This window comes from Mastomys coucha, unplaced genomic scaffold, assembly GCF_008632895.1.
Source record: "Mastomys coucha isolate ucsf_1 unplaced genomic scaffold, UCSF_Mcou_1 pScaffold16, whole genome shotgun sequence".
NCBI classification, from domain to species: Eukaryota; Metazoa; Chordata; class Mammalia; order Rodentia; family Muridae; genus Mastomys; species Mastomys coucha.
In genome coordinates this window covers 24,492,585-24,507,528 of record NW_022196898.1, presented here as the reverse complement: position 1 = coordinate 24,507,528, position 14,944 = coordinate 24,492,585, and the positions used below count along the sequence as shown (strand labels likewise).

The window sequence follows — 14,944 nt, the reverse complement described above, 5'->3', positions numbered from 1 at the left end:
ATGACTAATCCTCTGTTGACTTTACCCAAAGAAATAGACAGAACAGCATGACTCACTATTATAATCTTTCATTTTTATGCATACAATAAATTGGCTTATGTGCATGACTTGATAAACACTTAATTGAAAGGAAGCTTCACTAACTGCATTCAGTGAAGTGAAGTGCCCTCAGAATAAGATGGTTTATTGGTTAAATCACATTACCATCAGAGCTGTAAATCCAAATCATCTCATTCTAATGGGATTAACATGCCTTTCTCACTCTTTGTGTAGATAAAATCCATCCTTGTGAAGAAGTTAAACTTCCTGCATATGCCCATGCATAGAAATCTGCGTCACACACAGATCCCAGTGTGCAAAGGAAATTAGGACAACATAGATTATTTTGATTAACCAGAAATATTAAGTTTGGGGATCCTCTTGTATTATCTTTTGGATGATAATTACAAAGTATAAGCTTTTATAAAGTTATCAAGTGGGAACAGGAGGCCAGGAGTTTGGTTTCCTGATTAGCATCAGAAAGGGAGATAGGCTCTCATTGTCTGCAAATATTTCTTAAAGAAACTTCTCTCTTTTCTTGTGTGTGTGTGTGTGTCTCTGAGTGTGTGATAAATATGTATTTGCATATACTCATGCTAATTATCTTCCTCTATCACTTCCCCACAATTAAACAACCCTACATGCTTGTTTGATATGACTGACTCTGCAATTTTTTAAATTATTTATTTACATCCCAAATGCTAACGCCTTCCACTTCCCCCTTCATAAAGTTCTCTCCCATGTCCCCCCACCTTCACCTCTGAGAGGGCAGGCAGTCCTTTTATTCACCGACTCTGGAACATAAGGATTAGACACATCCTCTTCCACTGAGGCCAGACATGTCAGTCCTCTGATACATATGTGTTTGGGGCCTTAGATCAACCTATGTATGCTCTTTGGTTAGTGAAATAGTCTCTGAGAGCTTCCAGGTGTCCAGGTTTGTTGATACTGTTGCTCTTCCTAGGGGGTTGCCATCTCCTTGAGACCCTTCAGTCCTTCCCCCTAACTCTTCCATAGGGGTCTCAATCTCAGTATAATGTTTGTTTGTAGATATCTGCATCAGTCTCAAGTCAGCTGCTGGGTAGAACCTCTCAGAGAACAGTTATCTACAGTCACGTTTTTTTTTCACTTTTACATATTTTTTATTGGATATTTTCTTTATTTACATTTCAAATGTTATTCCCTTTTTTTCTTCCACCCCCTGAAAGCCCCTTCTCTCATCCCCCTCCCCCTGCTTCTATGAGGGAGCTCACCCACCCATCCACTCACTCCCACCTCCCTTCTCTGGCATTCCCCTACACTGGGGCATAAAGCCTTCACAGGACCAAGGGTCTCTCCTCCCATTGATGCCCAGTAGAGCCATCCTCTGCTACATATGCCGCTGGAGACATGGATCCCTCCATAAGTACTCTTTGGTTGATGGTTTAAACCCTGCGAGCTCTCGGGGTACTGGTTGGTTCATATTGTTCCTCTTATGGGGCTGCAAACCTCTTCAGCTCCTTCAGTCTTTTCTCTAGCTCCACCACTGGGGGCCCTGTGTTCAGTCCAACGGTTGGCTGCGAGCATCTGCCTCTGCATTTGTCAGGCTCTGGGACAGCTCTCTAAGGTTCCTATCAGCAAGCACTTCTTGGCATCTACAGTAGTGTCTGGGTTTGGTGACTGTACATGGGGATGGACCCCCAGGTCTGGCAGTTTCTGGATAGCCTTCAGTCTTCCTTCAGCCTCTGTTCCACCCTTTATCTCCATATAATCCAGACAGTTTTAAGAGAAGCATTCCAAAGTCCCTTTGTTGGTGGCCACACTGGTGACATCCTAAGACAGTTCTGCAGAGGAAGAAGCTGACAAATTGTGTTGAGTGTGTAGATTTCCATGTGGGCAAGGAAACTTCTGTGTTGGTGCTGTCCACCTTAATTCTTTGGGCAAACTCTCCAGATGTATGTTCTCTTGTTCTCTCAAAAACTTTCACCAATTCTTCCTTGTTGAAGGTTTAGCTTTCCATGCTTGAACTAGACACTGGATGATAATGATTAAGCTGGAGTTGATGTCCTGTATTAAGATTGATTGTCTAATATACAAACAACCTTAGTTTTGATCTCCAAGACTAGAAAAAGAAAAGGCAGTCAATAGAAAACTTCAGCTTCCCTCTGCACCAAGTTTACATCCCCTCCCCAACATTTTCTAGTCATCATCCAAACTGGACTTGCCATTAATCCCATTCAAGAGCTTTTTTTTTCCCCCCATAGTATGGAATATTTATCCAACTGATATTTTCATCTATAAACCCTTATACTTCAAAATTTTAATGTTCACCAGTCCAAATTCTTGCCTGTCTCACATCTATAAGTTTTATACCCCTTAATATTTCTCCTTTGTAATATGTCTTCTATCTGTGAGTTTATATACCCTTTTTGACTCTAAGCCATCTGAGCTCAAAATTCTAATTTGCTTAGGTCTTGACTCTCCTTGCCTCTCAATACAGTGACATGAATATATCGGTCTTGGTATATATTTACTGCGGTCCTGGAACATAAGTTGCTTGGACATTTAAAACTGGCCACTGCAATATTTTCAAAGAGCTTTTGACATTTAGATATCTTTTGAGACAATATCTTAGCATGGGCTGGCCTTGAACAAACTGTGAAACTGCGGATGACCTTGAACTTCTGATTTTCTTGGTTCCAACTCCTGAGTGTGTACATAACCTCATCTGCTTTATGTAATTCTCGGGCTCAAATCCAGAGCTTTGTGCATGTTAAGCAAGTAGTCTTCCAATCAAATACATCTCTAGTCCTAGATAGTAACAATTTTTATTGTTATGAAACAGTAGTGGTGAGCAGTGCAAGGGAATCTGTAGGTCAGCATTACAGAGTAAACTATTTCAAAGTCATGACTATTTGAGATAGCCAAAAAAAGGTATGTTCAAATAATTGAATTTTCTGGCTAACTCAGAGTTAGGAAATAAATTTTTGTATTTATTTCTTATTGGAAAATTATCTTTGAAATATTTTAATTTCCAGTCTTAGCAAAAGAGTGCTACTAAAGTTTCACATACACATATATATGAAAATATCAGAATATTTATTTCACCACTATTCATGTCCACATATGAATATCAGGATGCCTTTAGGAAATTATTAGATACCTTAATTTTTGTTACATAATAATGTATGTATAAAAATGATACTTGAGTTGTGGCTCAAGGATTCTTTTAATTTTTCAGTATGTTAATCATGTTTTTTTTAATTTTTAAATAAGTCTATTTGATAAAGGGTTATGCTTCGTGAAGATGGGAATACATTTCAAGAAATGCATATTTAAGTTATTGGTTATTGTGAAAACATCATATACAAACTAATATATCTATGGCATCAAACATGATATAATTTTAAGGGACTGTGGTCAAGTATGGCTTCTGTTCTGGACCTAATGCTGTTGTGATATACGCCGCTTTTTAAATTGCCTAAATGTAGAAAGAAGCAGAATACATGCTTTATTTATGGAGAAGAATGGATCCTTTACTTTTAACTAATACTTTCTGGTTTCCTTTTCTTTCCTTTTTTTTCTTTTTTGAGATACAGGGACTTTTTCTGTCACACAGGCTGATTCTGAGGTCTAGTTCAGATGTCTGCCATCATATCTGTCTTATTCTGTTATTGACATCGATACCAATGAAATTTCAGTTTTGTCAAATGTTATATTTTTGTAACCTATGGCATATGTAAATACATGTAATGTATATGTAACAGACATAAATATTTATATTAGTTGGTCAAACCTTTCAAGCTTTCTCACCCTAAAGATTTTGATTGCCAACATTTTCCTGGGGGGTTGTGTTCATGGGTCAGTAAGCATATGCTTAGCATTTCAGAAGCCTTAGCGTCAATCTTCAGCATTGCACAAACAAAGGAAAATAACATAGTTGTTTTCTCAACTAATGTGTGTGGTTTAGAATTCATAACTGTTTTAACTTTGGGATGATTCTTTTTGTTATTTTCCAGAGTGTTTTACAAAGCTACAATAATTTAAAGACTACATTAAGAAACAAATAATCATGAATACCAAAGATTTTGTAGTCATTCCCTGGGGAAAACCTGGAAGTTCTGTAAAACTAAAATATAAGTAAGTACATGCCTATTTTTAAAGTAAAATATTTGCTAAAGTTTCTGTGTGTTGTTAATTAAACATTTTTTAAAACAGGAGATAGGTAAGAGTTAAATTTTGTAAAGTCTTACTTCGACTATTTTACATTGCTGAATTTTAATCTATAAACAAATTCATTTTAAAAACATACTAGCTTTCAAATTAAAGGTCTGTCATAGTTTTTATATTAGTACTAAAATATTCAACGATAATTGAAATGTGAGGTTATAAATGAAAGTTAGATTTATTAACTATTTTTGTGAAGTGAAGCCAGGCAATGGTAGCACATGCTTTTAAACCGAGCACTTGGGAGGCAGAGGCAGGTGGATGGATTTCTGAGTTTGAAGCCAACCTGGTCTACAGAGTGAGTTCCAGGACAGCCAGGGCTACATAGTGAAACCCTGTCTTGAAAAACCAAAAAGCAAAACAAAATAAAACAAAAAACAAAACTATTGAAGTGATATAAGAGAATGTTATATATTTTAACTTTTTTGTAGGGTTCAGAATTTAAAATGAAATTTAGATTAAAGGGTATATTAGTGTCAGATATTTTTGAACATGGACACTATGTTGAAGATTACACTTAAGAATGAAAGGAATGTTCAAAATAAACTTGGAAATTCATCAAGGCAACACCAAGTACTTCTGGGTGCCATGGACATCAATTCTGAATATCCTTAGTATTTTGTGACTTCCCATGAGTTTACAGGCACTGGAAGTCTAAGCCAGAATGTGCTGGGGAGAAGTTGCCCATTCAAAATTTTTGGTTCTGGGTTTCCTAGTTCAGATCAATGGTTTTGCAATTATCTGGTGTCTTTAGAGCTTTTCAAAAGACAGCCGGGGCTATACAGAGAAATCCTGTCTTGAAAAAACAAAAGAACAAAAAAAATCATACTTTCTTCAGTTCTAAGCCACTGGGTATAAAAACATTGAAGAAACTGGAAAATGTCATGCAAACAAACACACGGTGCTACCATATTTAGTTGTGTTGTTGTTCTGGTGGTTATGGAACCCATCAAATTTTTAGTGCCACAGTTCTGATTTTTAGAAAAAGGAAAGGAGATATTCATTATTGGAATTCAGTGATGTTTCTTCTCTGTATCTACACCTGCGAACTACTCAGTTAGCAAATTCCTACCATTCATATACATACTCTGAGAGCGAGTGGTGACTACAAAGGGAGGAAATCAGAATTCTCTTCAAATGGCTTGTCATGGGTATGATGATGTACAGTTACAAGTGTAGTGTGATATGTGGTCTGACATATAAACCCAGGGGCCTGGGAGAACATAATCTGTGTGAGCACAGGAGAGCAGATAACCAAGTTCTCTAGGAGGGATAGAGTTACTTTGGGAGATGTTAGATGAAACTTTTGCAGAGGTGCATAAAACATGAACTATTAGTCAACTTGGGGCATAGCCTAAATAATAACTAATCGGCATGCCATGGTAAAATTGATACGTACCTTCAAAATGAATACGGCACTGCTTTTTGCCCTGTTTCTCACAGACCCACATGTGATCCATAAACTCATAATGCAAGAAGGAAGAGACACACTATAATTATGGGACTAGGGTTCTCTATTCATGTTTTCTTATTTTAAGCATCTATCCTGTGTCACCCTTAACCATGATCTTTGTATTGTCTGACACTCTGAAGTTGGCTCACCCCCAAAATCTCCCCAGCAGCCATCACATTTCAGACTTCTTTCTCTATTTTATCACTGTTGTGTTCATACAGTCTCTCCAGAGTTGGCTACGGTGTCCTGCCCTTCTAACCCACTGTGTAAGGCTCTTCCTGAAAGACTAATTTTTGTGACACCTGTAAAACCAAGAACAAAACATGTCAACTTTTTAGAAATAGTTCTTTTATTTTCATCTTTGCCCCATTTATCAATTATAGTTGGGAGTTTGGAAATACTGTATCTTCTCCAAAAGTTAGATGACTCTCACACTTGTCTTTTTCAATGCTTCCTTTGGAAACAGTAGGTGAAATTCTGTAAGCTCTTGGAACATTGAGTATGGTATCACCAGGAGACTAATTTTAAATCTTAGCCCTATTCTAGTTAGGAAATCACAATGGTGTAATCCCAGCTGTTCTAGTCACTGGTCTGAGCTTATTTTAGATTTCCCCTTTGTGCCTTTATGTCATCTAACTTTCAGTCTATAAGGCTAGTTGATTCTATTTTTTTATTCTTATTCGGTGCTCTCATATTTTTCCAAATTCTCTCTCCTCATATTAGCATATTAGCACTACAGTTTGGGTTAATGGCGTTATTGCTTAGGTTTCTGTCTGTCTTCTAAGTCTTTGTACTTCTAATTTGGTACACAGAGTGATCTATATAAACACAAGTCTGATCAAGTGTTTTGTAATCCTGATGTGATCCTCACTGTTCACCGACAACACGTCTCAATTCCTCATCATACTCTTAGGATTCTTTGTGATCAGGCCAACAGCCACCCAACAGACCCGTTTCTGGATGTTTTCCCATTTTGCATTTAGTGGGTTGCAGAAGGAGCTTTCAGCTCCTTGGCTTACATGCTATCTTCTCTTTCCTCTGTCCACACTTGTATCCCTTCCTGGAACACCACGTCTATCACCTCCCTTTGACTGACCAAATTCTTTAATCCTGCATATCTTAGCTCAAATTTTGTTTACCCCAAGAAATGTCTTTAGTCTGATGGCACGGTATATCCTCTGATCATAGAACCCGGCAGTCCATCAGTTCCTTCCCTCAGTAACAGTACTGTCACACCATGCCGGAATGAATTTCCTTCCAGTCTGTATCCTTGCTGAATTATGTCTTGCTTCCTGTCACCCCTCATGGTTCTGTCTGTAGCAGCATGAAGCACATCTTTTGGTTGTTAATAAAGTCACAAGTTTCTCACGTCTGTACTTAAGTCACCTCATCTGGACTCTTTGTGAGCCTTTGCCTATCACTTTGCGATATTGCTGGGGATTGTTTCCACTTGAGGATAAAAGCTTTGTGCATCTGTTCTTTAGTAAAGTCTTGTCACTTCTGTACATTAATCTTTCTTATCTTCATGAGTCTGTAGTTTACACCAGGTCATAATATTTACAATTATGAAGGGAAAGTTTTAAGTTCATAATAGCTAAGGAAATCTAGAAGCTTGGGTTGGCTTCTAGTTGTGGGATAGTCAGGAACTAAGACTAACAGGGGCATGGAGCTTCAGGTACTATGAAGAAAATCATTTAAGGTTGTGGAGATGGCTTAGTTAGTGCAAGCATGACGATCTGAGTTCAGTCCTGAGAAGCCACATAACAAAAGCTGGGTACAGTGTTACATGCTTATAATTCCAGTGCTGGGCAAAGCAAAGACAGGCAGAGCCCTGGGATTCTCTGGCCAGCTAGTGGGTCCTACTCAGTGAGTTACAGGTCTCTGAGAGATTCTGTTTCAAAAAGATGAAGAAAGAGAAGAAGGAAGGAAGGAAGGAAGGAACAAAGGAACGAAGGAATGAAGGAACGAAGGAAGGAACGAAAGAAGGTTGGTTTCAAGTTGCTGGTTCAATAGTGTTAGTTTCTGTAGGAAGAAAATACTTGTTTTAGGCTTTGGATATAAAATAACTTAGTAGTAAAGTGCTCACCTAACAGGTACAAAGCCTCATGTTTAATCTTCATCCCTGCATTATATGAATGACTGCATTATATGAATGGGGAATAATAGCAGTTTTAACTACAACGCTATGGTCTATGTGAATAAAAACAAGTAAAAAACTGAAACTTTCTTGTATTTGCTCCAGATATTTGTGTACATATAAAACATGGCTCCTATATAAAGCAAATAATGCTTTTAAACTTTTAGATTTGAAGAGATACATTGCTTAAAGAGAATATTAATAGCAGGCAAATACTGACTTTTAAAAATAGATTTTAAAAAGTGCATAGGCAGCAGATGAATTACACTATCATTTAAGCCTTACTAATAATTGCAATTTAGGAGCAGACACTTCTATAAAATTTGCTTGCTTTGAGGTTTGTCTGTTCGCTCTAAATGACTATTCAAATCTTGCATCTCTAGACGTGTGCAGGAACTGCAAATGGAGAAAATTCAGCTAGAACTGGAGAACCAAAAGATGGAAAAGAAACTACGAGAATTCCAGTCCACATGGAATAAGAGAAAGGAAGAAATTATGTGAGTGAACACATCAGAGACCTTTAGAAGAGGAAATACAACATCCCTAATATTATGCTGAATTAGACATCGTGCTAATTTAACTGAACTATAGAAACAACTGTTCTGTATAACTTTTGTTGCTCTAGTGAAAACCTTTGGTGGATTGATGACCCTTAACAGTTTCTGAGGAATATGGAATATTGAATTCCTTTACTTTTTTTTTCTTTCTGTTACTTACATGCAGCACAATAGTTTAAAAAACTGCCAGGGCTTCTGTTTCCTCTCAAGTTTCCCAGCTGTTTTCTTTTCATGGTTTCCTCTTCTGTTATAGTCCCCACTGACTTAAGGCCTGGAATGTACAGGGAATCAATACAAACGTGACTCTTTGCAATGAAACACTTGCAATCAAAGCTGATGTTTAAAGCATGGTTGCATAGTGTAACTCTCAAGGAACAACTGTGTCCATGTACTACATAAGAATTATTTAAACCTGTAAGTATAGGTAAAATACCTTAAGCAAACAATAGTTAAATTTGCTTTATTTTATCAATGAAATCTCCTTAGTATTATACTTGCATATTTCTCCCTGCAAGTTTCATTTTCTTTTTTTTAAATAGCATAATAATTTATATATTTAGTTTTAATTTTTTTCCAGCAATGCCAATATTTTTTATTAATCAATCTATTTTTTACACTCCATATTTTATTCTGCCCCCCAATCACCCTCTGACTGTTCCATATCCCATGCCTCCTCCCTACCCACCTGTCTCCATGTGAATGCCCCAACTACCCCACCCCACCTGACCTCTAAGCTCCCTGGGGCCTCCTGTCTCTTGAGGGCTAGATGCATCATCTCTGAATGAACACAGACCCAGCAGTCCTCTACTATATGTGTGTTTGTGGGGGTGGGCTGTCTCATATCGGATGGTATATGCTGCCTGTTTGGTGGTTCAATGCCTGAGGGGTCTTGGGGGTCCAGATTTATTGAGACTGCTGGTCCTCCTACAGGATCGTCCCTCTCCTCAGCTTCTTTCAGCCTTCTCTAATTCAACTGCTTCTGTCCATTGGTTGGGCACAAATATTTGCAGCTGATTCCTTCAGCTGCTTGTTGGGTCTTCTGGAGGGCAGTCATGACAGGTCCCTTTTTGTGAGCACTCTATAGCCTCAGTAATAGTGTTAGGTCTTGAGACCTCCCCTTGAGTTGGATCCCACTTTAAGCCTGCCGCAGCACCTTCTTTTCCTCAGGCTCCTCTTCATTTTCATCCTGTAATTCTTTCAGACAGGAACAATTATGAGTCAGAGTTGTGACTGTAGGATGGCAACCCCATCCCTCACTTGATTTCCTGTCTTCCTACTGGATGTAGGCTCTATAAGTTCCCTCTCCTTACTGTCTGGCATTTTATCTAAGGTCGCTCCCTTTGAGTCCTAGGAGTCTCTCACCTTCCAGATCTCAGAGGGCCAGAAGAAAAAATTGGAACAGGTAACCTCAGGTGATAGGAGGTTGGGGGGGACCCTCCAGTTTCATTTTCTTATAACACTAACAAGGCTAGTTGATATATGAAAAGAAACTGACAGTTAAATGATTAAAATAATCTCTCTCTCTCTCTCTCTCTCTCTCTCTCTCTCTTGGATCACAACCAAGCCACTTCCTGGACCATTTAATGATTAAAATTATTTTTTCCTACAAATGTCTAGTCTTTGAACAAGTTTTTGTGGGAATATATGGGTGTGGTTTGGTGTCTTTATGAATGAGTTCATATATAAGTTATTTTACTTATAGATCTCCCACAAAGCATGAAACAATACATTTCATATATATTTTCTTACATTAAATGCACTATGATTACATGTATTAAATTTAGTTCTGTTCGGTCTTCAAAGTGGTAACCATTCAGTATCCAAGAACCATCATTAACCATTGATATATAATCAAATGTATTTATTATAGTCTCAGTAATATTTATTTTTAGAGTTTGATTCTTTAAGGAATTTGCATGAAATATTTTAAAATTTTTATGGGATATTTTATTTATTTATATTTCAAATGTTATCCCCTTTCCTGGTTTTCCCTCTGGAAACCCTGTATCCCATCCTCCCTCCTACTGGTTCTATGAGGGTGATCACCCACTCACACCTGCCTCCCTGCCCTGGCATTCCCTTACACTGGAGCATCAAGCCTTCACAGGACCAAAGTCCTCTCCTCCCATTGATGTCCAACAAGGCCATCGTCTGCTACCTATGCAGCTGGAGCCATGGGCCCATGTGCACTCTTTGGTTGGTCGTTTAGTCCCTGGGAACTCTGGGGGGTATAGTTGGTTGATAATGTTGTCCCTCCTATGGGTTGCAAACCCCTTCAACTCCTTCAGTCTTTTCTCTAATCCTCCATTGGAGACCCCATTTTCAGCCCAATGGTATTCCTCACTTGAGAATTCTTTGTTTAGCTCTGTACTCATTTTTAAATAGGGTTAATTGGTTCTCTGGAGTCAAACTTATTGAGTTTTGTGTATGTATTCCATGACATTTATAAAATATTCCTTAGTGAGTAGAGCATTGATTTAATCAAGACATTTCGGACTGTTTGTCATAAAGATACCCATGTATTTTTGTTTAATAATAATGATCAGTAACCATTTCTTTCCAGTTCAGTGATGATATTTTTCTTTTACTTTACTTTTTTCTGTGAATGTTAGTTATATGTATGTGTGAGTGTATGCAAAAGAGTGTTTGTGTGTGTGTGTGTGTGTGTGTGTGTGTGTGTGTGTGTGTGTGTGTGTGTTTGATTTTGAAGAAGCTGTAGAAAAGTCCTGAGTATCAGTTCTCAGGGGTGGATCATTTGTTCTTTAGAGACAGGATATTTCACTGGTCTTGAATTCACCAAACACCCAGAGAAACCCAGAGGTGTATATGTCTCCAACTCCCTATCATGGGACCTACAAGTGGGTACCATCATGCCTGACGTTTTCCTTTTTCTTTTCGTTTTTTATCTCTGTTATCTCTATCTCTCTGCCTACACCTTCCTTCCTTCCTTCTGCCCTCTCTTCCTTTTATCCTCTTTCTTTTTCTCTCCCCTTCAATAATTATGTGGATTGAAGTTAAATCTTTATGAAATTAATGGCCTGACTGACTGCTGACCTACCTATATTAAGATTTCTAATTTGGCCTTTTTAATGGATGGCCATTTTTTTTTAAAATTAGATATTTTCTTTCTTTACATTTCATATGCAATCTCCTTTCCCAGTTTCCCCTCCAAAAAATAAAAACCTATTCCCTCCCCCTCCCCCCTGCTCACCAACTTACCTTCTCCTGCTTCCTGGTCCTGGCATTCTCCTACACTGGGGCACAGAAACTTCATAGGATCAAGGGCGTCTCCTCCCATTGATGACTGACTAGGCCACCCTCTGCTACATATGCAGCTGGAGCCATGAGTCCTACCATGTGTATTCTTTGGTTGGTGGTTTAGTCTGTGGAAGCTCTGAGGATACTGGCTAGTTCATACTGTTGTTTGTCCTAAGGGGCTGCAAACCCTTCAGCTCCTTGGGTCCTTTCTCTAGCTCCTTCATTGGGGAGCCTGTACTCAGTCCAATGGATGGCTGTGAGCCTCTACTTCTGTATTTGTCAGACATTGCCAGAGTCTCTCAAGAGACAGCTATATCAGGCTCCTGTCAGCCAGAACTTGCTGGCATCCACAATAGTGTCTAGATTTGATGGTTGGATATGGGAAGGATTCCAAGGTGGGGCAGTCTCTGGACTGTCATTCCTTCAGTCTTTGCTCCATACTTTGTCTCTGCAACTCCTTCCATGGATATTTTGTTCCCTCTTCTAAAAAGAATCGAAGTATCCACACTTTGGTTTTCCTTCTTCTTGAGTTTCTTGTGGTTTGTGGATTGTATCTTGGCTATTCCGAGCTTCGGGGCTAATATCCACTTATCAGTGAGTGCATATCATGTGTGTTCTCTTCTGATTGGGTTACCTCACTCAGGATGATATTCTCCAGGTCCATACATTTCCCCAAGAATTTCATAAATTCATTGTTTTTAATAGCTGAATAGTACTCCATTGTCTAGATGTACCACATTTTCTGTATCCATCCCTCTGTTGAGGGACATCTGGATTGTTTCCATCTTCTGGCTATTATAAATAAGGCTGCTATGAACATAGTGGAGCATGTGTCCTTATTACATGTTGGAACATCTTCTGGGTATATGCCTAGAAGTAGTATAGCTATGTCCTCAAGTAGTAGTACATCCAATTTCCTGAGAAATGGCCAAATTGATTTCCAGAATGGTTGTTCAAGCTTATAATTCCACCAGCAATGAAGTAGTGCTGGCCATTTTCATTTGAACATTGGAGTCTCTTAAGTCAGCACTCTGTATTGTGTTTTCTTTCACTGTGGAGCCTTTACTAGATGGTCTTTAAAAACAGTCTTTAATTTGAATGAAATTTCAGTGTATTAACATACTTTCCTAACGTCTCAGAGAAAGTGTCATAGAGAAAGTGATGATTTGTCACAAATTGACCAAGAAAAGCAAGGTCCACGGTCCAATTTGGGGTTTACTATTCATTATCTGTATGACATTGGGCAGGTTGTCCAATGAAATTTGATTCTTTTTTTTGTACCTTCAAAAATATTGTGTGTGTGTGTATGTGTGTGTATGTGTGTGTGTATGTGTGTGTGTGTATGTGTGTGTGTGTGTGTATGTGTATGTGTGTGTGTGTGTGTGTGTGTGTGTGTGTATGTACACAAATCCAGTTTTAAACTGTAAAATTACAACTCACCTTCTTTGTAATCTGTTATTTTGTATGTGGGAACTTGTTAGATGTCCTTCAAGATCTGTCACCCAGCATATCTGCAGTATATTAGGGTATACCAATTTGGTTTTTTCCCCATTTTTATTTGTGGATAAATTTTTCTGTAAATTGGTAAAAATCAGTCATTGTAAATGCCAGGCAATGGAACTCTTGCACATTTTGCTCTGAGTCATCACTCCACATTTCACAGACATACAGGAGGGGATGTAAAGTTGTGCTCTGGAGATAAAACAGGGTGTGGTTAGTATCTCAATCCCTGGTTGTAGTGGTTTAGCATGCTAACACCTGAATTTATATTTCCCAAACACGGGTAAACATTTTTGTTTTCACTAACAGAGGGAATGTCTTCAGTAATTACATTTTGTTTTCCTTTGGTTGAAGGGCAAGTGGATATCACTGGAAATCTGGAAATATGAACAAATTAAGTAACCCATCAAGGACAATGTCACAAAGTAAAGGGAATACTACCAAGGTAAGAAAGATGCCATTTGCCAAACAAAAGGGCATAGAGTGTGTTTTCAGGCTGTGCATTCTCTCCCACACTCAAGGACCCACTCCTCTTGCTTTAGTTACCTCATTTTAGACTCCCTGTCTTCAGCTTACTATGAGGCTTTAATTATTCAGATATCCTTTGTCTTTCATATAGTAAAATTTTATATACATAACACATTTCAGAAGGTTTTTAAAAATTACTTTGAGGAGAAATTGTGTGTTCTGTCTTTCTCTGAAATTCAGATACAATTTTCCATTCATTTGAGGATTAAAGGATATAAAATACAGTGGCCTTGTTCTATATTACTATGAATACTAATATTATATGATATAGCAGATTGTAGGCTTCAGTCCTGACTTCATGTTATTTCTTATTTCCTTAATGTTGCTGTATTTCTCTTGAATAATAATAATTTATACACTCTTGGTCTCATGAATAAAGATGTTCAAGGAAATATTTGCATGGCACTTACCAAGCTACATATTTACTTTATCTCTGTTGTGCATTGTAAAATGTTACATTTATGATTGCAGTCAGGTAGGTGTCTTTATATAAGGAAAACTTTTTCTCTGGACTTCTTTGGTACAGGATTCGTGACTTCGTGAATTTTAACTTGCACAGCATTTTATTTTTATATACCTATCATTAAACTTTCATTGGGTCATTTGGCACCTACAAATATCTTACTCGGCACTTCTGTACTTTTTGGCTTCAGAAAAAGCATTTCATTATACAGTGCCATCCCTTTTGTGAGGCAGGTTTCTTTCATTCTGGGGTTAAAAATTTATAAGACACTTTTAACTGGTCATTATCTTTCCACAGTATTGTCCTATGTTGCATTTCAGATATTTTAATGTAAATATGTTTTAAAAATTTGCTGTGAGCAGTTATGGTAGCTCATACTTGTATTCCCATCACTCAAGAAGTTGAAGCAGGGGGTCTGGCTTGATCTTGAGGCCAGCCTTTGTTATGGTGTGAGATCCTGAGTCAAAAAGAAAAGAACAAAGCAAAGCAAAGCAAAACAAAACAAAACAAAACAAAACTGAACAGAATGGAAAAACAGCTAGTTCTGATTTCCAAACATATGATCATGGACCTGTGAGCAATGGCCTTTGTAAAGTGCTACTTTGAACTTTGAGTGGTTTACTCCTTGTTTTTAAGGAAGTCCTTTTCTACCATAGAAAAAGCAAGGTAAATCAAATATTTTAGTAAGAGTTAACATAAATCATTTGTCATAAATATTTTGTATATGAATAATGTATATATGCAAAATAATAGTTTAGTTCATGAGTTTATGTAAAGAAATAGTTGAAGAATAAATAAAAGTC

At 37.8% G+C, this 14,944-nt stretch overlaps 1 protein-coding gene across 3 annotated transcripts in view; it reads left to right on the top strand.

The window, feature by feature from the left end:
• The window catches only part of Zbbx (zinc finger B-box domain containing), a 112,636-nt gene that overhangs the window by 3,880 nt on the left and 93,812 nt on the right, over positions 1 to 14,944 (top strand). For all 3 annotated transcript variants that reach the window (XM_031374101.1, XM_031374100.1, XM_031374099.1), the window contains exons 2-4: positions 4,038 to 4,158; positions 8,219 to 8,332; positions 13,505 to 13,595. In XM_031374101.1, coding sequence (XP_031229961.1) covers positions 4,091 to 4,158; positions 8,219 to 8,332; positions 13,505 to 13,595 — 273 coding nt within the window. In that variant the 5' untranslated portion in view covers positions 4,038 to 4,090. The remainder of the gene's footprint in view (positions 1 to 4,037; positions 4,159 to 8,218; positions 8,333 to 13,504; positions 13,596 to 14,944) is intronic.